Source organism: Nansenia antarctica (assembly GCF_963989245.1).
Source record: "Nansenia antarctica genome assembly, chromosome: 2".
Lineage (NCBI taxonomy): Eukaryota > Metazoa > Chordata > Actinopteri > Argentiniformes > Microstomatidae > Nansenia > Nansenia antarctica.
In genome coordinates this window covers 79,838,149-79,863,054 of record NC_137675.1, presented here as the reverse complement: position 1 = coordinate 79,863,054, position 24,906 = coordinate 79,838,149, and the positions used below count along the sequence as shown (strand labels likewise).

The 24,906-nt window shown below is 46.7% G+C and overlaps 2 protein-coding genes across 2 annotated transcripts; both read right to left on the bottom strand.

Moving 5' to 3' along the window:
* Nucleotides 1–5,397: 5,397 nt before the first annotated feature.
* LOC308150699 (BUB3-interacting and GLEBS motif-containing protein ZNF207-like) lies at nucleotides 5,398–10,091 on the bottom strand (the record flags this gene model as incomplete). Its single annotated transcript, XM_080523503.1, has 5 exons — nucleotides 5,398–5,507; nucleotides 8,136–8,292; nucleotides 8,733–8,941; nucleotides 9,390–9,429; nucleotides 9,957–10,091. Coding segments are annotated over 5 exons (651 nt in total), but the record flags the coding sequence as incomplete, so codon positions are not given.
* A 4,279-nt stretch (nucleotides 10,092–14,370) lies between these two features.
* Nucleotides 14,371–23,414, bottom strand: LOC308150698 (protein CASC3-like; the record flags this gene model as incomplete). The annotated part of the gene is made up of 7 exons (XM_080523502.1): nucleotides 14,371–14,421; nucleotides 15,075–15,277; nucleotides 16,853–16,969; nucleotides 18,687–18,700; nucleotides 18,808–18,848; nucleotides 19,630–19,704; nucleotides 23,340–23,414. 7 exons carry the CDS (start codon nucleotides 23,412–23,414, stop codon nucleotides 14,371–14,373), a joined length of 576 nt encoding a protein of 191 aa, XP_080379628.1.
* Nucleotides 23,415–24,906: the final 1,492 nt, after the last annotated feature.

The following is a 24,906-nucleotide window of genomic DNA, read 5'->3' as shown; positions in this document are numbered from 1 at the left end:
ACCCGCCTAAGACCCTTACCAGGGGCCTCCATAATGTTGTTTGCTTAGGGCCCCCAAAAGTCTAGGGGCTCCACTGCACACAGCCACGTAATCCACCCGTTGATGGCAAGAACAAAATTGATGGCACTCCACGGACAGCCTGTTTTAATGCCTACCTGGAGGGGAATGGGGTCTGTGAGGTGTTTTCCACAGATGACCTGTATGAAGAAAGAGCTGTAAACATGAAATATTGACTAATGCTCCATTAGATCGTGGTACTCTTTAGAGTCCTTGTTCATCAAGATGAACTTTTTGGAGATTCTATCAATGCTCTCGTCCAGTTGCACTTTGCATCGGACATCTGGCTCGAGTGACTGAGGTTTTTGTGTTCTCTTTTTTGTCTGACTGTCCAGGCTAAATAGCTTCAGACTTTCTGAAATGGTTCTGTCCTGCCCAACTCGCACCAGATGTATGTCCCCGCAGTTGCCTTTTGGGGGTTTCAGGGTTTCTGTCCGTTTTGGATTTGTACCATCTGTTTCCCCCACTTCGCCTCTGGTACAGGACAGCACATTTAGATTGTTTAATCTCCAGACTGGACCAGTCTAGAAATGTGTCTGTTCTGGAGAGCATGTTCTTGATGACACTCTCTTCACGAGACGCCAGCTGCACATCGTCGACAGCTAGTTGTTAGCTAGCCAGCCAACCTGCGACTGGGAGTCCTCGGCTAAACGGCTAGCGGCTAGCACCTGACATTCACTCTCCCGGCATGATGCTGAAGTATTCCATCACGCAACTGCTGAATCTCAACAACTGCACCACTCCAACGTGCATTCCAGACATCCACAAACTTGGACTTCTACGCCGACCCCGCTACATTCACAGAAGCTCACGCCGAAAGTTTGTCTATTACCAGCCTGGCAACTTCATCACATCTATCTGGTCAACGGAGCGCACTGTCGCACGTCTGCCGCGTCATCGGAACACCGTCGCACCTGAAACTAGTAGCACACCGCTACACACCAAGCAGGACAGAAAACATGGAGTGGATTTCAGTCTGCTTCGGACTCTACAAAGATCTATCACCTCATCCAATGTTAAAATTGAACTCTTTAATGCACAATCTATCAACAATAAATCCTCCTTCATACAAGATCACATCATGGAAAAAGGATTAGACATCATGTGCCTTACCGAAACTTGGCACCAGCCTGAGGTTTATTCCGCTCTAAATGAAGCCTGTCCTCCTGGTTACAGCTATTTGGAGAAAGCTCGCAGTACTGGTCGCGGTGGTGGCCTTGCTGTTATACACCGACAGGAACTGGAGCTGTCCCCCGTCCCTCTGCCCACACAGTCCTCATTCGAGTGCCTTGCATTTAAATGTAAGCCCCCTTTCCCCATGTCCATACTCCTCATTTACCGGCCCCCCAAAGCTAACTCAGCATTCATCTCAGAGATGCACGACCTTCTCTCTACACTTTGCTCAACCTCTACAAACATCATAATCATTGGAGATATGAACATTCATGTTGACACCCCCTCCTGTCACCCTGCAGCTGAGTTCCTTCAACTTTTGGATTGCCTCAACCTCCGACAGCACGTTGATGTCCCCACACACTCTAGGGGACACACACTCGACCTGGTCATCACAAACTCCGCCCCCATTACCAACCTACAGGTCTACGATCTGGGTGTGTCTGACCACAAGACCATCTCAATAGAACTGTTGTTCCCCTCCCCCCACACCAAGCCTAAGCGGCAAATCCACTTCAGGAACCTTAAAAACATCAATCCAGACGCCCTGACCCTGGACCTCCAACATCTCTCCTCTGGCTCTGATAATCTCCCTTCAGTCACTGAGTCAGTGGACTTCTACAACCAGTCCCTGCGCAGTCTCCTGGACCTCCACGCCCCTCTTAAATCCCGAACAGTGTCCTTCTCGCACTCAGCCCCCTGGTACACCTGCGAACTGCGGAAGATGAAGACGGCTGGGCGTGTCCTTGAGCGGGGTCTCAAGGCCTCGGGACTGACTGTTCATAAACAGGCCTACAGAGAACATCAAAAGGCCTACGCTAAATCCCTCAGAGATGCTCGCTCACAGTTCTACTCTAACATCATCAACAATAGCCCTGGCAACTCTAAGCAACTCTTCACCACCATAAATCACCTTCTCAAGTCACAAACTCTCTCACACTCAGAAGCCACAGAGGAGAGGTGCAACAACTTCATCACTTTTTTCAGAACAAAAGTTGACAACATCCGCTCTCTCCTCTCCAGCTCTGTCGTCCTAAATGTCCCGACTGCCGACCCACAGCCTGGGATTGCCCAACCTCTCTCCTGTTTTTCGGCCATCACACAGCGAGAGGTTGAGGACATCATTAGGACGATGAAGCCTTCCACCTGCGCCCTGGACCCCTTCCCCACAGCCCTGGTGAAGTCCAATCTCTCCGCAATAAGTCCTCTCATCACCAAGATCATCAACCACTCCCTCCAGACCGGCCATGTCCCATCTGCGCTGAAAACTGCTGTCATCAGACCACTTCTCAAGAAACCCACCTTAGACCCAGAAGTCCTCGCCAACCACAGGCCCATCTCCAACCTTCCTTTTTTATCCAAGGTACTAGAGAGAGTAGTTGCTGCTAAACTTAAGGATCACCTAAATGAAAACCACCTCCTTGAGTTTTTTCAGTCCGGCTTCCGCCCTGGCCACAGCACGGAAACGGCTCTGGTCAGGGTCACCAACGACCTCCTGATGACAGCAGATACTGGCTCCCCATCCCTCCTCATTCTCCTGGATTTAACAGCAGCTTTTGACACCGTGGACCACAACATCCTCCTTCACCGTCTGCACTCCACCATTGGCCTCTCTGACACCGTCCACAACTGGTTCACCTCATACCTCACTGGCAGAACTGAGCACGTCACCCTGGGAAAGGCGAAATCCCACACCCACAACGTCACCTGCGGTGTCCCCCAAGGCTCGGTGCTGGGCCCCACCCTGTTCACACTATACATGCTCCCCCTTGGCTGTGTCATCCGCAGGCATGGAATGTCATTTCATTGCTATGCGGATGACACACAGCTCTACCTCAGAGTCAACCCCACCTCCTCTGCACCCCTGCCACTATCCACACTAACCACCTGCCTGGAGGAGATAGAGGCGTGGATGAAGCTCAACTTCCTACAACTCAACAGCTCCAAGACTGAAGCCATCCTAGTCGGCACACCACACCAGGTCCGGTCATCCAGCATCACCTTCTCTGGCCAGAACATTCCCCTCTCCTCATCTGTTACCAACCTGGGCGTAAAAATGGACCCTCACCTCACCTACGAGACCCACATCAAACATATATCCAAAACAGCTTTTTTTCACTTAAGGAACATTGCCAAACTCCGTCCTGCACTCACTCTGGCAGATGCAGAGAAGCTCGTCCACGCCTTTGTCTCCTCCAGACTGGACTACTGCAACGCACTCCTCATCGGGATTCCTAGCAGCTGCCTCCAGAAACTTCAATACATCCAGAACAGCGCTGCTAGGATCCTGATGAGGGTGCGCAAATATGATCACATCACCCCCATCCTCAAATCACTTCACTGGCTCCCCGTCTCCCTCAGAATTGAATTCAAGGTCTCCCTCCTCACCCACCAGTGCATCCATGGAACTGCCCCCCCCCCTACCTCAAGGAACTCCTCCATACCCCTCAGACCTCCTCACGCACCCTCCGTTCTATTGCCACCAACCTCCTCAAGACCCCCAGGACCAAGCTCCGCACGATGGGAGATCGGGCCTTCTGCTCGGCTGCTCCCAGGCTGTGGAATGCTCTCCCTGACCACCTAAGGGCACCACAGTCTGTGGATGCTTTTAAACGAGGCCTTAAAACTCACCTTTTTAATAGAGCCTTTTTTTAGCCTTTTAATTAAATGTTTTTTGCTTTATCTTACTGTGTTGTAGCACTCTGAGATTTTATATGTAAAGTGCTTTTATAAATAACATTTATTATTATTATTATTATTATTAAACATCTGTGAGTTCTCTAACTAACGTCTCAGCCATGGAGGGTACAGTAGGACTGACTATAGAGTGGCTCTCGGCCTCCGGCACCAACTTAAAATCCCCTCACAACCATATGAACGTTGATGTATGTACGTATGTATCTATGTATGTATGTATGTATAACATGCGCGTGTTGAATAACGTGTTTGTTAGTTGGAAGCGGAAAGAAAAAAAATTAAATAATAATCACCAGCTGGATCAAACATCTGAGATCAGAAGACACAGGGATGCAAACTGGTGATGGCCCAAAAAGGTGACAAAATGTTTTTTTGCCTGAAAACAAAGAACATTTATGAAAATTGTTGACCTATTTTGAGGTAAAAACGTATAATACGGCTAAAGGGTGACAAGTTTGTACCCCTGAAAAAAAAAAAAAAATTGCCATGAAAAGCACGGCCACATTGTTCTCTGACTGTCCAGGAGGGTTGAGAGGTTAAGAGCGTGGAGCAGGCAGGGCGGGGTCACCCTGAGGACATGAACATCTAGAGACAGCACCTGACACACATCCTCATACAGGTACAGGACATACACTACAGCACTCACATGCAAGTGAAAGCATTGTAGGCAGGGGGGGATGTTAATGACCCTAAATGAGGAAGGGAGATCAGCTGAGGGTCATCAAGACTGCAGTAACTCATGTTCAGGGTGCATCTCAAACCAGCGGATGTCCATGATCAAGGACCGCTATTAACGAATGTGCATCACTATGTCATTAAGCACATCATGGACATTTATCAGAAATAATTAAAATGGCAAATTATTTGAGCACTACTCACATCAATTCAACATTATAGGTCAGACCTGGACAAGTCAAAAAGACAATGTCAAATACTTTTAACTAATTGAGCTGCACTTGACTAATAACTTATAGGGTGCCTGGTAGAATGACACTAATGGAACAACAATGGAACAGACAGTATGACACTGTCACTCACAAGTGCTTTAACACCATTGTCAATTTGTGTATACTTTTTTTCTTTCTTTCAAATCCAAGCACACCTCAAATACCTCAGAGTACTTGACATCCGTATTTGACCCAGGTCTGACCCCCAGTACAAACCTTCATTCATGATGGAAGACTCGCCCCCTCCACAGGGTCAGGAAAAAAACAGCATTGAATTTTAAGTGGGTTTTATTACAACATAGATCTTAAAACAATACAAAGTCACACAAAATTACCCTTTTGATCGTGGAACAGACCTGAAATAAGAATAACACTAGAGAACTGATAAGAAATTATGGATCCGTTAAACTACTAAACAGTTGGAATCATCATCATCTGAGACCCTCACCAACCACTGGTTGAGGCCCTCAACACCACTCTACGAAAAAAACAAAACATGATGGGGGGCCCCCCTGGTACTGGGTCACCATGGGCGCCATGGGTACTGGGGCACCATGGGCGGGCCCTGCCCGTACGGAGGCATCCCTCCAGGCATGTAGCCGGCCATGCCCTGGGGGGGGGCACCATACTGACCTGGGGGGGGGGGGGACCACATGAACTCAGGTTACACACAGCACTTAGAGACAACCAAAACAACACCAACTTTGGAATTCCAGTGTTTCCTCTATATCAGCGGTTCCCAACCTTTTAGGACTCACGGCCCACTTTACAGATATGTCCAGTATTCGCGGCCCACTCAGCAGCGCGCGAAGCTGCTTTTTTTTCGCGTGCACGCGCATGAAACGCGCGCGAGTGCTCAAAACAATGACGGAATTTGACCAAAAACTAGAGGGAGCGTGGCAACATTTTTAAAAATAAATAGCGGTTAAACCATTAAAGCTGAGCGGCGATGTTTTATATAGCAGGTGATCAAATACCAAGATCGTAAATGTTGTATGTGTTCAATATTTACGACCAAACATCCTTATGTGTGTGGGCAACTCCCGACTCCCGACTAGAGTTGCCAGATGGGCTCGTTTTTTTGGGGTGGAATTAGCGGTTTTAGACTGTGGTTAGGGTGGAAAATGTCGATCCCATCTGGCAACCCTGTTCGCGAGTCCGGGATGGAATGTAGCCAATCAAGAAGCGAGCTGACTTCTTCTTTTCGGATGGAAATATCGGCGCACACCACACACAATACGATCAAGGCTGTTCAATCCAAGATTTTTTATCTTTTTAAAATTAAAACGTTTTTGTAACAAAAAAACGTCAATAAAACATTTTTTTTGCCCATGATTTGGCGGCCCACTTGCAGTACTCTCGCGGACCACAGGTTGGGAACCGCTGCTCTATATGCATTTATTAGTGGCGGGCCGCCACCAAAGAATTTCCTCCGCCACCAAATGATTCAGACAGTCCACTTTGATTCAGGCTGCGCAGAAAGGCAGCGAGTTATTATGACCGGAGAACAGAAAAAAAGCAGATTGAAGCTAGATTTAGGCCGCTTCCAGACCAACATTTCGTTACGATTTAGCGGTAGTTATTTACAATATGTTACAATGTTGCAATTAACCTCGTCGTTTGTGTTCGCACTGCAATCGAGACTCTCAACAGGCGCGGGGCGCGAGGCGACGCGCTTTCAGAACAGTTTTGTGATTGGTCCGAATTTAGCGGGACATTTGGATTTCAGGAAATCCCTCTCCTCTCTCTCTCTTAGCCCGTCGCCGGTGCCTTTAATCCCGTATCCTAATCGAAAACGGAACATCATCAGCGACGACTGTGGGTTATTGCATTTACTGCTGTTCTCTGGTTCATGTTCTTATACCAGTGCTCAGTATAGAGTATTTTAAATGAACATTCGTAATGTATGTCTCTGATGTTCATCATGGTCAATTAAATGCGGTGGTAGCTGATGTCGGCACGTTGCGCCGTTCTGAGCGGCAGCAGGTCTCGCTGCTCTGTTTTTAATGTTTGTCGGTTTTTTGTTGTATAATGTCTAATGTTACAACCTCAGCCAGAGTTGTTTATACCAGAAGTGCCCTCTTTGCACTAAGAGAGACTGCAAAACATGACGGTTTCAAACACTCATTACCGAAGGAACTACGGAAGAAATACCGGGGGTGCAAAGCTGGAGCGAAGCTAAAAGCTAAATCGAGGAGGCGGTGGAGATACAAGCCGTTTCTACCATCAATCGTAATGGGAAATGTTAACTCCATACCCAACAAATGTGACGAGTTGGAGGCACTCGTGATGCATCATTCAGTGTATCGGGAGTGCAGCCTGATGTGCTTCTCTGAGAGCTGGCTAAATGACAACATCGCCGACTCATGTGTGGAGATCGAACTATTCATAGCAATATGCGCGGGGCAAAAATAATCTATTGCTTCTAAAATCACCACGAACAGAACGGCGGAGGTACGGGTAAACACGGCTCATGTTGGTGTCCTCAAAGGTAAAAGTTGGTTTTCTTTAACTCAACTGATAGCATTACCTTGCTGTTGTTGTTTACCGAATGCTCCATCTGACTGTCACACTGTGATTCTACTTGTGTAAACAGTTAATGAGTAACGTTAGACGGTTTTGTGCGTGTACTCTCACGTAGGCCTACTTCGTATTGATCTTTTTGTGTGTGTGTGTGTGTGTGTGTGTGTAATGCGCGTTCCGCATGTTCCGCTGATATGTTGGTATTTGATCACCTTCTATATAAAATCTAATGACTTAACCGCTATTTAAGAAATTATAATTGTTGCCACCCTCTATACTAGTTTTTGGTGAAACCACGTCTTTGTTTTGAGCGCCAGTGTGCGTTTTATGCGCGTGCACGCGAAAGATAACCGCTCCGCCACTAATGTGAAAAATCATGGAGGAAACACTGAATTCTAATTAGAACCTAATAAGAATCTTCTTAGAACCTAATAAGAATCTTCTTAGAGAAAGCAAAAATAAATAAATGAATAAATCTTTCTTCATATATCACGACGACTGCCAATGGTGGCTGGCCTGAGCTAGATTACTCTTCCTGCTACGACCGGTGGATTGATGAATCACTTGCGCTTTGGAATAAGGCATCTGCTAAATGTCAAAAATGTAAATGTAACCTAATTAGAACATTCTTAGAACCTTCAACCTAACTAAAACTTTATTAGAACCTACTGTAATTAGAACCTTCTTAGAACCTAACTAGAACCTTCGTCCCCGTCCTCCACGCAGCGTCTCTCTTACCATGCATGGGGTGCCTCATGCCAGGCTGCTGCGGTGGCATGCCCTGCTGGGGGGGCATCATGCCCCCCACGGCCGCCACCGGGGGGGCCGTCAGGTGCTCCTGGCTGACCCGGGGGATGTTACGCTGGTAACGGGGCAACTGGGCCCGGCGCTCCTCCTGTTGGGACAGGAGACACACGGGGGACAGTCAGGACACATGCGGCACAAGCCTGTCCCTCTCAGAGCAGTCCAGGACACACACACACACACACACAGAGCAGCTCAATTCTATATCTGTCTAGTGTTTCAAGCGACAGTTAAACACGTTAAACATCAGCAGAGCGGTGCGTTGGGTTCATCTGGCCCCTGTGCACCGGACGGGCAACATACATACATACTGTTTTTAAAACCCCAACGGAACGGTTTGAAGCAGCTCATATCAAGCACACAACTGCAGGAGCAGGGCAAGACAGGCTAGGCTGCATCTAAACATCTAACCAACATCATCATCATCATCATCATCATCATCACAGGAAACGTACAGGTCTTTTTATTTATTTTATCGTACATAACATTACTTACTGTGGAAGGGCAAAACGGAGAGCGTGATGGACTTACCAGCGAGATATCCTCATCTGGGTGGATCAACTTACTGGTTGCACTCGTGGGGGCGAGGGTGGCAGGCTTACTACTGGTGACTGTGGCCGGGGGCTTGGCCACAGTGGAGCTAGGGGGGGCGGAGGCGGAGGAGTGGGTGCAGGCGGGGAATGTTGCTTTGGGTGGGTCGGAGGAGGTGGAGGGCGCCACGCCGTGGGGCGACGCCGTGGCTGATCAGATGGTGAACTCATTTAGTTAGTAATCGACATCGTTATTCAACCAACCAAATTAAAAAGCTGCATGCCACCCAGACCTGGGTCAGAAGAGTATGAGTTACTACTCAATTACGGAGGTTGGTTGATGTGGCTTGGGAGGTAGAGCAAAGAACACTGGGAGAATCCAGGAAGTGTAAAGCCTACACAAGACTAAAGAGGGAATAGTTCATGATTTCATACGTTATAAAGGTTTAAGGAACGCCATTCAGAATCATGAACCATCCCTAATATCAAGTACAACCAATGCAATTGAGAGAGAGAAAAAAACAGACACTATTTTGAGCCCGGGTCTGCATGCTACTACTGCCGCCTCCGTCACGGACATCTAAGCGGTTAGAGGCCTTTGTGTGTGGTACTTGTGGCGAGTTAGAGAACAGAGGCTTAGAGGAGGGAGTGTCTGAACTTGGAGAGGCTGTGCTTGTGCTTGGAGCATGAGACCCCATCTGCAGCGTAGAGGGAGAGAGAGAGAGAGAGCGTGAAGACACCATCAGAGGAGGAGAGGGGGAGGAGAGAGAGAGAGAGAGAGAGAGAGAGAGAGAGAGAGAGAGAGAGAGAGAGAGAGAGAGAGAGAGAGAGAGAGAGAGAGAGAGAGAGAGAGAGAGAGAAAGAGAAAGAGAAACTGGACACGATACTGTTTCACAATGAGCCATAGTCTACTGTTGTCCTCCTTACGAGTCATACCTGAACCCAAACCCAAACCCAGACAGTATGGGTGTGACAGAACACCAACACAGCCAGACAGTTGAGTCTATATATAATAAAAACAGTACTGTTCTTCCTCATGTCACTATTACAAGAAAGGAAGTCTCCATTTCATTCATGATCACAACGCTTTATGGAGGATGTAAACAAGATGAGGACCGTGACACGTAAGAGCACTTAATGAAGGAGAGGTGGGGACTGGAGTGTCTTGGGAGCTCCAGTGAGAACCCTCCTGTAGTAAGAGACCCACCTCTACTGTACTACCCACCTGTACTGCGCTGGGGAACAGAGGCTTGGTGACGGCCGGCTGGGCTGTGGTGGGGTGGGTGGGCATGCCCACGGTGGGGGCCTGGGCCATGTGGGGCATCCCCGGCCGGTGGCCCATGTGAGGAGGCATCCCTGGAGGAGGAGGAGGAGGAGAACCACAGGATCAAACCACATGACTTGCACTGCGTCTACATTCATCAATGAGTGGCCTGGGGTGGTCCAGTGGTCTGGGGTGGTCCAGTGGTCTAGCACCACGATCTACAGTGCGCACATATACCCATGTTGGCATGGGTTCGAATACGGCCCATGCCCTGCTGACATGACCTCTTCTCCTTACTATCTTCACTAACTTTATCCAATGAAAACTAAAAATATGAGTGGGACTGCCCCAAAAATGACCGTTACATTCATCAATGATATCCATCAAGAAGGAGTGGGGTCAAGTCAGGGTTTCCGTTAACCGGTAATTACCGGTCTTTGTCCGGTAAAATTTGTTGAAGTCCGACAAATTTAAATCTCTTCGATCATAATGTCCGGTGAAAATAATTCCCTCTAAGCACAATTTGAATACAATTCGCCAAAGTTCACATTCTGATTCCTTCTATTTTAAAAAAGACGAATATATAGGCTATGTATTTCTTTTATTATGATATGATTTGACGCCGGCATGATGATGACTCCTAATGTGTAGGCTAGCCTATGCGAAACAGCGGTAATAGTCAGATGCCACATGGGATTGATGCCAGATGGGATTACAGCCTAACCAGTCTATTACCGCTAAACCCAGTAGCCCATTCGGCGGTAACCCGGCCCATCTGGCAACCCTGCCAACCCGGCCACCATAATAATACGCAAACGTTGCAGCTCAAAGTGCACCATAGCGAGCGATTAAATTAATGTAAACATTAATGTAAGCTTAGCAATGACTTCATGAAACCAAGCTACAATGAGTCTGAGGAGAAGTCTGACTCTAAAGAGATGGAGGCGGCTGACGCCGTAGTGGCTCCTCCAGTTGAATGGAAAGAAACTTTCCCCTGGCTGCGTTTAGATGAGGAAGGAAACATTTTCCGCTCACCGTGCGAAAAATCGGGGAGGAATAACGGATTCACGAGAGGAGCAACGAATATGAGAATGTCGGCTCTCACTGATCACAGGCGGTGCAGTGAGCACATATCGGCGGTCAGTTTGAGGCAACAGCAAACCGCTATGCAAGGCCACTGTGAGCAGGCTAATGAAACGGCTAACAATAAGCTGCACTCTCAGCTACAAGTTGCATTTCACATGGCAAAAAATGGCATCGCATGTCATCAGTATGTGGGACTGACTGAGCTACTGAAAGCAGTTAAGGCTCCAGATTTTGTCTTGAGTGAGGGCATTTACCGCCACAGCGACTCCGTTGATGACATGGAAAGGGCACTGGAAAACGTTGTGATGGATCAGCTGGATGAAAAGCTAAAGGGGAGTGACTTCATTGGAATTATCATTGATGAGACAGTAAATATCACCGTGGACAAGAAGCTGATTATATACGTGAAGTTGGAAATAAAAGGAAGAGTTGAGACATGTTTTCTGGGCAATTATGATGTGCACTCCGGGACCGCACAGTGTATATTTGACAAAGTGGTGGAGGTGCTCCGCGAGAGAGGTGTGGAGGTGCTCCGCGAGAGAGGTGTGGAGCTGTCCCGCGTCATTGGCCTGGGCTCGGATGGGGCCAGTGTAATGATGGGGAAGCGTGCTGGAGTTGGTGCTCTTCTGAAGAAACAGAGTGCGTTTTCCATTCAGGTGCACTGTGGTGCCCACCGAGTTGCGCTGGCCGCGCTAGATGCTGCAAAGGCTGTTGACCAGGTAGGAGCCTACAAGCGCACAACTGCTTCTGTGTACTCCTTTTACAAGCACTCAGCCAGCATATATTATTATATATTATATAGCTCGCATCTAATCGTATCGGATGAGAAATAGACATTACATGGCATATATAGGCTACACAACAGTAATCACCGCGACAAACAGCTATATTATATTTTAATATGATGACCGGAATATCTCACGTTTGTCCGGTAAATCGAAATCTTCCCGGACACGATGACCGGCGGCAATTTTTTCTAACGGAAACCCTGGGTCAAGTACGTTTCAAGTATGAATTTATCCAGCCATGAGGGGTGGTGTGTTCATTTAAGAATGTACAAAATATAACAATGTTATTCTACTTCCATTAAACAGAATGATGATGCAAGTCAGACGGTTGATGATGGGCTAAAAAAAATACATCCTGAATAATAATAACCAGGGGTGCAAACTGGCGATGGTCCAAAAAGGTGACACTTTTTTTTTGCCCGTAGATGGTTAGCTCTATCATTAACAGTCTAACAATGATGCGCATGTAAGTAGCGATGGCCCTGACCTTAACACCCGCATAATTAATGTAAGCAACCTGTTCTCAAAATAATTATGCGGGTTCCTGCAGGTTTCAACAAGTTACATTTAAGACCTTTATAAGAACACTTTTAATAGATTTTAAGACCTATTGAGCAAGTATTGGTATTAGACTCACATTCGTTGATTCTTTTCATTAGCAATGCTGGGTGATCTGTTCTGTTGCATATAGAACAATGATAATGTAAGTTAGCCTACTCTATCAATTTCTTGATTAATTTCCATTGCTTCTCAACACATTACTAGATATAATAGCATAAATAACAGAATAAACTCACACACTTACTTACACTCAATTACACTGCCTAGCCTACATACTGAGATATGGCACACACACACCTCTCACAGGAGGTCCACACACACACACACACACACACACACACACACACACACACACACACACACACACACTATATTTACTAAACCACACATACCGTTGCTACCACTGCAAGTTTGAAGAAATTATAACTTCACATGCCTACAGTTGAATCGCCTCCTACGGCGATTATCGTATTGTGGCCTCTTGTCTTATCATTTCACGTGGCAAAATATCGGGGTTTTGGGCGCAGCTTAACCAATGTCACACGAGCAATAAGTGTGCGATAAGTTTAGTTTTATATGTTGTCTCTCATCCGCACGCGTCATATTCCCACGCAGTGGGTCTGGCGACAATAATACATTTTCCGGTCTGACTTTTAAAATTAAAATAAAATCGATTCTACGCAAGTCCAAAGCACACAGAAGCCATTAAAAAGGTTTATTTTGAAAGTCTCGCCCTGTGTCTGATCCTGATGTTATAGAAGCAGCGTAGCAGCAGGGTAAAAGCGAGGTAAAGGGGGACGCGAGACAGTCTCAGGCAGCGTTCGTAAATTCGCTCTGCGCACTGGGCTCAACGTCATAAAGGGACCAAGTAATTTGATTGGACAAGAGGCATTCCCTGACTGCTGATCAGATTTCCAGAGCGAATTTACGAACGCAGCCTAGGGCAAACCACTCGCCGACGTTTTTTTCATGACACGAAACTCAGAAGAAGAAATCAGTCCTTCGTCACTTACTGTACATCGTCGTCATCGATGAAACTTTTAGGTGGATTGGTTACCATAGCCTAGATGGTCTTTGTGACATTTCACAATCACAAACATATATGTACAGAAACTCACTAAAGTATAAAACACAGCTAAAATACCGCTTCTCTTCAAATCACTCCATGACACTTTGAGGTCAGTGCATTTGTTTTTTTGGTGAACTACCGTAATAACCCTAAATGGCTAGAGAGTGCAACTTCTGTGCTTTCAGAAACTGTTGGATTTTTTTCGATTGCACATATAGTTCAAGAATTACGATAGTTTGAACGAACCCTGTAAAATCCTGTTGAGAAGTTATCGCAACATAGAAATAACTTCTATGTTATTTTATTTTATTACTTATGTTTCTACTTCGATCTTAAGACCTTTTTAAGACGTTTTATTTCAACTGCAGCAGAGTTTAGCAGACAGGAAGATTTTAGCTTGGGCATCATGAGATGAGATGTAGACCCCCCCCCCCCCCCCCCCCCAATATTTTTTTTGCAGATCTGCATGATTCATGTAGGTCACCAATTTTGAGGTAAAGACGGCGAATTTCACCTAAAGGTGACAAGTTTGCACCACTGAGACAACGCGGGACAGTTTTATTGGTGGAGACACATTCAGCACTGCCCTATCACAGCAGAGTAGACCAGGAGTGGGGGGGGGGATGATACAAAATAAACAAAACAGCAAAACTTCCTAAAACAAATAATTTCATTTGAAAAAGCCGGAGAAAAGCCTCTTTTTTTCCCCTCTTTCGACCACCCATCCATCCATCCACCCATCAAGTCATCAAAACAAACCCTGTTTTCTTTTTTAACACAGAAAACTGACTGATGTCCCTGTGGGACTCTGGGTTAGGATGAGACAGACCAGGCTGGTGGTACTAGTATTATAACTCAGGGCGTACTAGTATTACTCACTCTGCTGCTGCATGGTGTCATAGTACGTCACTCCTCCATACACCTGGAGAGAGAGGAGGGGGCGGGGGGGGGGGGGGGGTTAGATACACTGGAGGGAGAGGGGGGTGTGTGGGGGGGAGTAGATACACTGGAGGGAGAGGGGTGTGTGTGTGGGGGAGGGGGGGGTAGATACACTGGAGGTAGAGGGGTGTGTGTGTGTGGGGGGGGGGTTAGATACACTGGAGGGAGAGGGGTGTGTGTGTGGGGGGTTAGATACACTGGAGGTATAGGGAGAGGGGTGTGTGTGTGTGTGTGTCGGGGGGGGTTAGATACACTGGAGGGAGAAGGGGGGTGTGTGTGTGGGGGGGGTTAGATACACTGGAGGGAGAGGGGTGTGTGTGTGTGTGTGTGTGTGTGTAGGGGGGGGTAGATACACTGGAGGTAGAGGAGGGTGTGTGTGTGTGTGCTAGGAGGGGTTTGTGGGTGGAGGTTGTGTGTGTGTGTGTGTGTGTGGAGATTGGTTGTGTGTGTGTGTGTGTGGAGGTTGGTTGTGTGTGTGTGTGTGTGTGTGTGTGTGTGTGTGTGTGTGTGTGGAGGTTAGTTGTGTGTGAGCAGGGCGTGTGCGAACGTACCGTATAACAAACCAATCACAAACAACAGAAAGAAGAACAGCAGTCAACAGAGTCAAGAGAGTGGTGCGTTGTGGGTAATGCTGACCTGGGGGTTGTACATGGGCGGCAGCATGGCGCCAGCGGGGTAGGGGTAGTTGGTGCTGCCGTAGGTCATGACCCCCGGGGGGGGGTAGAAGGGCGGGGCCAGCAGCTGCTGAGGCGGGGGCTGCCCCGAGGACATGGAGACTGGGGGGGCGGCGTAGAGGGCGGGGTTGGGCATGGGCGCCCCCGACGGGTGGGGGTGCAGGCCTGGGAGGGAGGGGGAGGGGAGGAGGGGAGACACCGAGAGAGGGACGCAGAGGGGGAGGGATAGTGGAGTTGGTGTGTGTATGTGAGTGTGTGTGTGTGTGTGTGTGTGTGTGTGTGTGAGCGAGAGAGAGAAAGAGAGAGAGATTGATGGTGACTTTGGTGTGTTTGTGCATCTGCTGGTTAGGCGAGATTGGTGGTCACCAAGATGAGGGTCCAGACTCTACCTGTGTCTGTGTGTGTGTGTGTGTGTGTGTGTGTGTGTGTGCGTGTGCGTGTGCGTTCGTGTGTACCTGGGGGCCAGGTGACATTGGTGTTTCCATGGGGGGATTTGGCACGGGGTGGCCAGCCGTCACCCACTGAGCACATTGATTGAGCAGACAGGAAGTCATAGGGACCGAAGGGAGAGTCTTCCATACGCAGCCCAGAAGACATAGCACCTGGAGACATACACACACACACACACACACACACACACACACACACACACACACATAGTTATATACCAGAAAACAACCCTACACACAGTTATACCAGCAAACACACACATTATATACCAGAAAACACTATATACACAGAATTACACACATTATATACCAACAGACACGCGCGCACACACACACACACACACACACACACACACACACACACACACACACACACACACACACAGTAGCGGTACACACCAGGTTTGCTGGGGTTGTGATCCATAGGGGAGTAGACAGACATGTGCATGGCCATCCACTTCTTGTAGGGGTAGTTGTCTCCCTCCCTCTCTCCCTCTGTCTCTGTATGTGTGTCTCTTTCTCTCTCCCTCCCTCCCCCTCTGCCTCCCTCTCTCGGTGTCTCTGCTGCTGAGGGGGGGGGCTGCCCCGGGGACATGGAGACTGGGGGGGCGGCGTAGAGGGCGGGGTTGGGCATGGGCGCCCCCGACGGGTGGGGGTGCAGGCCTGGGAGGGAGGGGGAGGGGAGGAGGGGAGACACCGAGAGAGGGAGGCAGAGGGGGAGGGAGGGAGAGAGAAAGAGACACACATACAGAGACAGAGGGAGAGAGGGAGGGAGACAGAGAGAGAGAGGGAGGGAGACAGAGAGACACATACAGAGAGAGACAGAGAGAGGGAGACAGACAGAGGGAAGGAGGGAGAGAGGAGGGAGGTTGGTTGGTTATTTACACGTTAACCACACACACAGGCTAACTATGAACACACGTTACACTGAGTAACTGTAACTGTAACACTCTGTTCTCGCACGGCTGTTAGACATCAGATTTAAAACATTACAACAAGGGAACATTTTTAAAAAAAGCATCTTCAATGGAGATTTGACAGCGTCTCTCAGCCAATCAACACACAGCGTCTCTCAGCCAATCAACACACAGCATCTCTCAGCCAATCACAGCGTCTCTCAACCAATCACAGCGTCTCTCAGCCAAGCACAGCGTCTCTCAGCCAATCACAGCGTCTCTCAGCCAATCACAGCGTCTCTCAGCCAATCACAGAGTCTCTCAGCCAATCACAGCGTCTCTCAGCCAATCACAGCGTCTCTCAGCCAATCACAGCGTCCCTCAGCGTGTCTTACCTGGGTGTCCAGGGTGACCCGGATGTGGGAGGTGCATCTCCGGCTGGACCATCATGCCCTGGGGCGGGAGGGGGGCGGGGCTGTCTCCGTGCGCGTAGATTGGTCCTGGGTACGGCACTGGAACACAAAGAGAGAGAGACGTTCACAACAGTCCGCTTCTAGAACGCACCCAAGAGTCTAGAAGGGCGCCCTCTACTGGTGTCTGTGGTGAACTGGGTCTTTAAATCGTTTATTTAACACCCGAGGGTGAAGAAAGTCGCCCAAATTGTCAACACACTACGCCATCGCCGCCTTTATCCACCAAGAACACATAAATGACGACGCTTCATTTGATAGCCAATCAAAGTATGGTTGCTAGGTAAAAAACACAAACATAAAAACACTCGGCTCTCTAGGTGGCGAGTGTTCCTGGATGGAATCATTTGGCAGTTGCCCGGAATCTGGCAGTTGCCCGGAAAGGGTGGTGACTAGGGGTGTAACGGATCACGGATAATCCGTGATCCGTACGGATCGCCCCCCACGGTTCGGCACGCATGTGTACCGCGGATCAATTGCAAAATGTAACCAAGTAATAATATTACTTAATATTAGTTAATATCCCTTGGAAATCACAAAGTAGAGTTGCCATGAAAAGATAGACGCGACAGTTGCGTGCTTTGTTTTACTCTAAAGCGCAATGATAGGTTGATAATGGGAAAAAAAATCCAGAACAACAAGGCTGCGTTCGTAAATTCGCTCTGGAATCTGATCAGCATTCATGGAACGCCTCTTGTCCAATCAAATTACTTGGTCCCTTTATGACGTCGGACCCAGTGTGCTCTCCGGCGCTCTCAGAGCAAATTTACGAACGCAGCCCAAGTGTATCATGGCGAGTGCTGCTAATGTTGGCGACAGAGAAGAACTCGAAATGCCTCCCTCGTCATTTAAATCCCATGTATGGGAGCACTTTGGCTTCTCTGTCAATTATAACAATGACGGACAGTGTCATTGGAAGTGTGGTCGATAAAAAAGTTACGTTGTTTAAGCGTTGTGCAACGAGAAAGTCGTACGAGCATGGCCACACATTTGCCGCGACATCACCCTGTTGTGTTGACGGGAGGCACGAAAAAGGCAGCTTGACAACTTCTGATAATGTAGCCAATTTTTTCATACCATGTTTAAAGTAAGGTTTCACTTTATTATTTAGTTAAAAGTGGCATAAAACATGTTTATTTGTCTGCTTTAAAGAGCCCGGTGATTCACTGCTGCAACCAGGTGCCTCCTCCCTCTCTCCTACTGCATCATTTAAATTGAATGTGTGTTTCTGTTTAATATGTAGCCTAATGTTTGAGTGTAGAATATGTTATGTATGTGTATATATATGTATATATACACATATATATATATATATATATATATATATATATACCTTTTTGTGAGGAACTATGGTTGGAGTGGGAGGTGAGATGGAGGTGAGATGGATGAGGTGGAGGGGATGAGGTGGAGGGATTAGCCTCCATTTCTGCACCACTTGAGGATGCCTTTGATTTTCTTTTTTCAGGTGAGAGTGTGGTGATTTGACTGAAAAGTCCGTCTCTCTCTCTCTCTCTATCGCGCTCCCGGTCTCGGCTCCGGTCTCGGCTCCGGTCTCTCTCCCGGTCCCGTTCTCTGTCCCTGTCCCTGCCCCGGTCACATTCTCTCTCCCGGCTCTCCCTCTCTTTGTCTCTCTCCCTGTCTCGGTCTCTGTCTCTCTCTGTCGTCTCTCGGTCTCTGTCTCTCTCTCTGTCCGTGGCGTCCCTGCTGGCGGTGGACAGGGGGGGGCCGCCGCCCTCCTCCTCTTCCCGAGCGCGGTCACCTGAGCTGACGAAGCTTAAAGAGGGGATGGGAGGGAGAGATGTTAAACCAGTGGATACAGAGAACAAAGTGGATAAAACATGGATCTTATCAATTATGCATACACATTTTAGTAGGCTTACCTCTCGTACAGAGATGTTCTATGGGCAGATCTCTTGGCAGACTAAAGGAGAGATGGAAAAAATGTAAAAGCGCCAATATAACTTTTTGACATTCGCTGGATATACATTGATTTTGTGGCCAAGATAGGGTGGAAAGAACTGCAAAAGGGTCATTCCGTCTCGCCAGACCCGGATATGGCCGGGGCCCACGGGGAGCAGCATATTGGACGGCCGCTCCCGAGGGTGGTATAGGCTTTTTCCGGATAAGGATCCGTCGCGCAACACCGCCCCCGTCTGGTGCCGGAATAACAGAGTTGGGCTCGAGGGGCCAGGTAGCTAGTCTATCGGCTCTCTCATCTGGGCTGCCGGCCACGGGGTGCGCGTGCGGCCGATCCTACGCAATAGGCGACAGGGGATAATTGGACACTAGGTTGGGTATAATTGGATACTAAATTGGGTGAAAAAGGGATAAAATCCCCCCCCCCAAAAAAAAAAAAAAAAAAAGGGGCATTCCATTTGAAAGAAAACTGTCATGGCTAAAATGTGTCCTGATGACTGCGGTATAGGCTATAATGATGGGCCATACATACAACCTCCCCTACCCCTAACCATTTCGTCAAACCCTGCCACCCCCCTCCCCCCTGGACATTGCTGTGTTAATTATTCCCTGTTCGTTAACTCTGTGTTCTATGTGCTCATGTTATCTGTTGCTTGTTGTTTCTGTGTTTTCTGTTTTTCCCATAACGTCAGCGTCTTTGAGCCCTGGAAAAGCACTATATAAATACAATGAATTATTATTATTATTATTATTAATGATGACTTCACATCTTTCGTCCACCGTACCTCAGGCAGCTCTTCATCTGTGGAGACGCTCCTCTGGAATGGCAGGAATGCTGGGACCGGTCCTTTTTCTGGATCCTAACGATCAGAATAAACAGATACATACATATATCATGTCAGATACATATATCTTATCATTGTGATATTATTAATGTGTTTCCCATGATACAAGATAGAAAGCTTTAACATTTTTGCATTTTTCGGGGCAATTATCTTGTTACTTTAGGCATCGACTTCAATGGCATTACGATTGACTCAGGGTTGCACCTGTGCAGGCTTTAAATGGTAAATTATATATGCACTTATATAGCGCCTTTATCCAAAGCGCTTTACAACGGCCTCTCATTCCCCCATTCACACACACATTCACACACCAATGGCGGCAAGCTAGTTCAGTGTCTTGCCCAAGGACACTTCAACATGTGGCCAGCCGGGGCTTGAACCGCCGATCTGCCGACCTTGTGATCATTAGACGGCAGCTCTCCCTCCTGCACCACAGCCGCCCCACATCAAGTCTTACATATATTGTAATGTATTCAAATGTGCTTTACACATGTAAAACACATTAGTATCAACCTATATAAACTCGTCAAAAAAAGTTTGGAAACGTTATTTCAGTCGATTCTTCCTCCCCTTTAATAATACCAATTGGTATTGTATTTTATATCGTTGGAAAGCCTGATTAGTCACCTTCACAACGAGGTACAACTTGTAAGGATCATGCATTCGTGGAATGAGTAACACAGCTAACAGTGTGGGTAGCGGCCCAAACATTTTTGCCAAAATCCCCTGCAATATTCTTCTGTTGGTATTCACTCCTGTTTTGAGCTTCAAGTGCAGGCAGGTGTATGTCAGTCACAGGTGACTGGCACCTGAATGGCACCTAATTGACAGGAATGATATTCTGGGGCCAGTGGCGATCCCATATCTCCAGAATCTGGGACCTCACTCCATCCTCCAGGATGACAACGCTCGCCCCCACAGAGCCAGGATCAACACAGAGCACCTCCAGAATTTGGGAGTGGAGAGGGTGGAATGGCCTGCCGTGAGTCCAGACCTCAACCCAATTGAACACTTGTGGGATCAGCTTGGGCGTGCTGTACGCGCCAGAGTGACCAACGCAACCATGTTGGCTGTCTTGCGGCAAATCCTAGTTGAGGAATGGGATGCCGTCCCACAGCAGTGTGTGACCAGGCTGGTGACCAGCATGAGGAGGAGGTGCCAAGCTGTTGTGACTGCGTATGGATCTTCCACATGCTGCTGAGGTCCCTGACAGTGTAAAATGAATAAAGTGTAAAAATGGCCAATATGTGTTGTTTTTTCCTTATTACTGTGGGAGAGTGCAATCATCCAATCCACCAAGCAACTCAAAACGAGAGTGAATACCAACAGAAGAATATAGGGGATTTTGGCAAATATTTTTGGGCCGCTACCCACACGTTTAGCTGTGTTGCTAATTTCATGAATGCATGATAGTTACAAGTTGTACCTCGTTGTAAAGGTGACTAATCAGGCTTTCCAACAATATAAAATACAATACCAATTGGTATTATTAAAGGGGAGGAATAATCAACCAAAATAACGTTTCCGAACTTTTTTTGAGGGGTTTATTATCAATGGTGCTGTCATGCCAAAACCTGCTGCTGCCAAAAGTGCAGGGCCATCAGTGGCCTAACGCGTCACAACCAGCTGGCACGCGTCACGACCAGCTGGCGACTGTGACGTCAGTCTAGTGTTTTTGAATCCTCCGTTTTGGCCGCCATTAGCGAAAAGCTGTAATTTGGCTCTACAAGTGTTAATATGTCATTTATGAAGTTTTAATATGTTTTCAGGCGAGAAAGTAACCATATATATTCACAAAATGTATCCGGTTTATCAAAATAACCCGTTTATATATCTGTTTTGACGGGTTTTTTCACATTTAGGTTGTGTCACTCTGCGAAGACAAATCTTCTTGCACTTGAATAGCACAGAGCACCTCGGGTTGGGAGAGCTCTATAAGACCCCGACTATCAAATAAAAGCAGAACGGAATAAACGTTATTAAATACAACGTTATAAAATGCAAGTGTGCACAGCACACACACACACACACACACACACACACACAGAGAGGAAATCGCGCAATCAGCAGGGAGAGGTCCAATACAATGTTGGCAATATTCTCTATTGGTTAAGTGCTCCCGGTTTCAAAAGAAAGAAACGGAGGTCTGATCAGCAGATCATTTCTCATAAAGTTGCAAACGCAACTTGAGCCCTGGACTAAGCATCCTAAAACAATGCACAGCAATTCAACTTAATTTTAAAAATGCGCGTTTCGTTCAAGATCCATTAGAGTAGGACATGTACAGTTATGATAAGTACAGTCATATGTAACTTTTGGACTAGTATAGTAGTTGATATTGTAATAAAACGTGCCAATGTCAGACGATGAACAAACACACCACGAGTCCACACTGATTCAGAAAACGGAATAAACTTTATATATATATACACAACACTTTGAAAATTCATAGGGGGGAATTCATCAGGGGGATAACGTTTGCAAAAGAACTGTACAGGTTACAATCAGGTATATAATAATAGTTAGGGAGTAACATATCATTCACAAATTCAACAATAATAGAACCAGTAAACGTATGTTACACAGTCAACTGTTAAGTGGGACAATGACAATCAACGGCCTAATCTCATCTTAAACCTCACCAAAACTCAGGAGGTTGTGTTAGACCCAAGGCAGGTAACTGACCATGAGCCTGTGGTCGTTAAAGACCAAACAATCATCCAGGTGCCCTCTTATAAGTACTTAGGTATTCAATTAGACAACCATCTCTGCTGGAATACACAAATAGACAGCTTATGTAACAAACTACAGCAGAGGCTCTATCACCTGAGGCGACTCAGACTTTATGGGGTGAGAAAGCAGATCATGAGAATTTTCTATCAGTCCATTGTTGAAAGTGTAATCAGATATGGAATAATTGTGTGGTTTGGCAACTTAACTGTACAACAAAAAAACAGACTAGTCAGCATTCACAAAACCGCTATGAAAATTGTAGGTGAAAGAGACTATGTGATCCTAAATAAACTATATGAAAAAGCTGTCCTGGACAAGGCTAACAAGATAATCGCAGACCCCCAACATCCGCTCTCCACAGAATACGAAGTTCTCCCCCTAGGTAGAAGGCTTCGCATGCCAAGATGTAATTATAAGCTCTTAAAACTATCATTTGTCCCATTCTCCATTAAACTAATCAATTCGCTCAAGCAGAAACGATGATTAGGACATGATCACCACTTGAAGGGCCATGTGCAATATTCGAAAACACCACTTGAAGGGTTATGTGCAATATATATTTAATATAACATATTAACCATGTTTGTAGGACATTGTAGGACACAGTAGGACATTGTAGGACATTGTAGGACAACCTCACTAAACCTCACTAAACTGCAATTATATTGCAGTGATAAGTAGCAGTATTTACAGCAGTATTTACAGCAATCTATACAGTAAAGTGCAATGTCATACAATGGTGACTGGATGTATATGTGCAGTGGTATATATACATTGAGATTATTATACAATGTGCAATTGTACAGGCTATGATACATATATATGATAAATATGTCGTATATAGTGAAGTATACAAAAATACAAGTAGAGAGTGATGTGATTATTTTATGTTTATGTGATTATTTTATGTTTCTAACCTTTTTCTTAAGGTTGGCATATTTCTTCTGCAGGGACTCCTCTTCCTCTGTCAAAGAGCTTGGGAACTCCACCATGGTCAACCCTGCTGAGAAGCCTTGGAGAGAAGGAAGGAGACAATCAATCGCAGCAATAGACAAACGCATATTTACTCACAACATGACAAATATATAGTAGCTAGCTTTTGACATCAACAGGCTAGGGCTGGTGAGCTAGGTTCTAGGTCTTCTGTCTCTGACTGTCAGCTAACGCCGTTCCCTACTTAGCCTAGGCTAACGAGCCAGGCTAGCCTAGCATAGCTAGCTGGCCATTCGCGCAAGATGGATCTGACGAAAAGTTAAAACCATCTAACTAAGAACAAATGTTGCTGGTTCGTCAGTTGATAGTATCAGTAACACAGCGTTTCATATTTTGACCCAACACCACTGTATTCATAAGTATTTCGTTTACCTACCTCTGACTGCTAGTGATGAAACGAAGCTTCGACGCAATTGTCACGTTCGACACACGTTGTCAGAAAAAGTGTCGCTCTACCGACGCAGTCGACACAGCAGCTCCACAGTGCCATCTGCTGGCCTTTATGTGTCTATTTTATGTTTGGTTTGTTTATAAGGACATGCACTTTGTGTTATGTATTTTGGTCTGTGCTGTTTGCCGTAGCTGAAGTGCAATGCATGTTGGGAAACGGGGTTGTTGTCTTTGTATTGAAGTACCGAGTGGAAATAAAGACGCACTAACTGAAGCTCCGTGCTCCGACTACTTTATGGTTTTATGGCAGTCATAAACCTGTCTCCGTATATAACAAATTGGCGACGAGGTGGTTTTAACTCACGCGAACGGTATGTGTGTGGAGTTGAGTTAAATAGGACGTGGCTGTGTTCTTGTTAGCAGTGTGAAGCTAATGCAGCTAGTTTGCACCGCACGTCGTGCCCAGCGTCGGTTGTGATTGACACGGATGTCTGCTGGAGGAGAATTGTCAGCTGAAGAGGAATTATCAGCTGAAGAGGAATTGTCAGCTGAAGAGGACCTGTCAACTGAAGAGGAATTATCAGCTGAAGAGGAATTGTCAGAAGGTAATACTGATAACCAGGAGCCTACAAGGAAGATGGCTGGAGTTATTGGAAATATTGGCCCTTTTGATGAACATGTGGAACAATGGAGCGCATACTCTGAGCGTTTTGATTATTTCCTATCAGCTAATGACATTCCTGATGAAAAAAGGGTAGCCACGTTTCTGTCAGTAATGGGTCCAAAGACCTTTAATCTGTTGCGTGACCTACTACAGCCTAATAAGCCAGGGACCAAGACCTATCAAGAGATAGTGGATGTCCTGACACAACACTATTCACCCAAACCATTACTAATCGCAGAAAGGTTCAGATTTCACCGACGTGATCAAGAGGAAGGTGAATCTGTTACGATGTTTGTTGCAGCACTGAGAAAATTGTCTGAACATTGTGAATTTGGGCAAGTGCTAAATGACACATTAAGAGACAGACTAGTATGTGGCCTAAGAAATGAAGCAGCACAGAAGAAACTGCTGACTGAGAGTGACTTGACATTACAGAA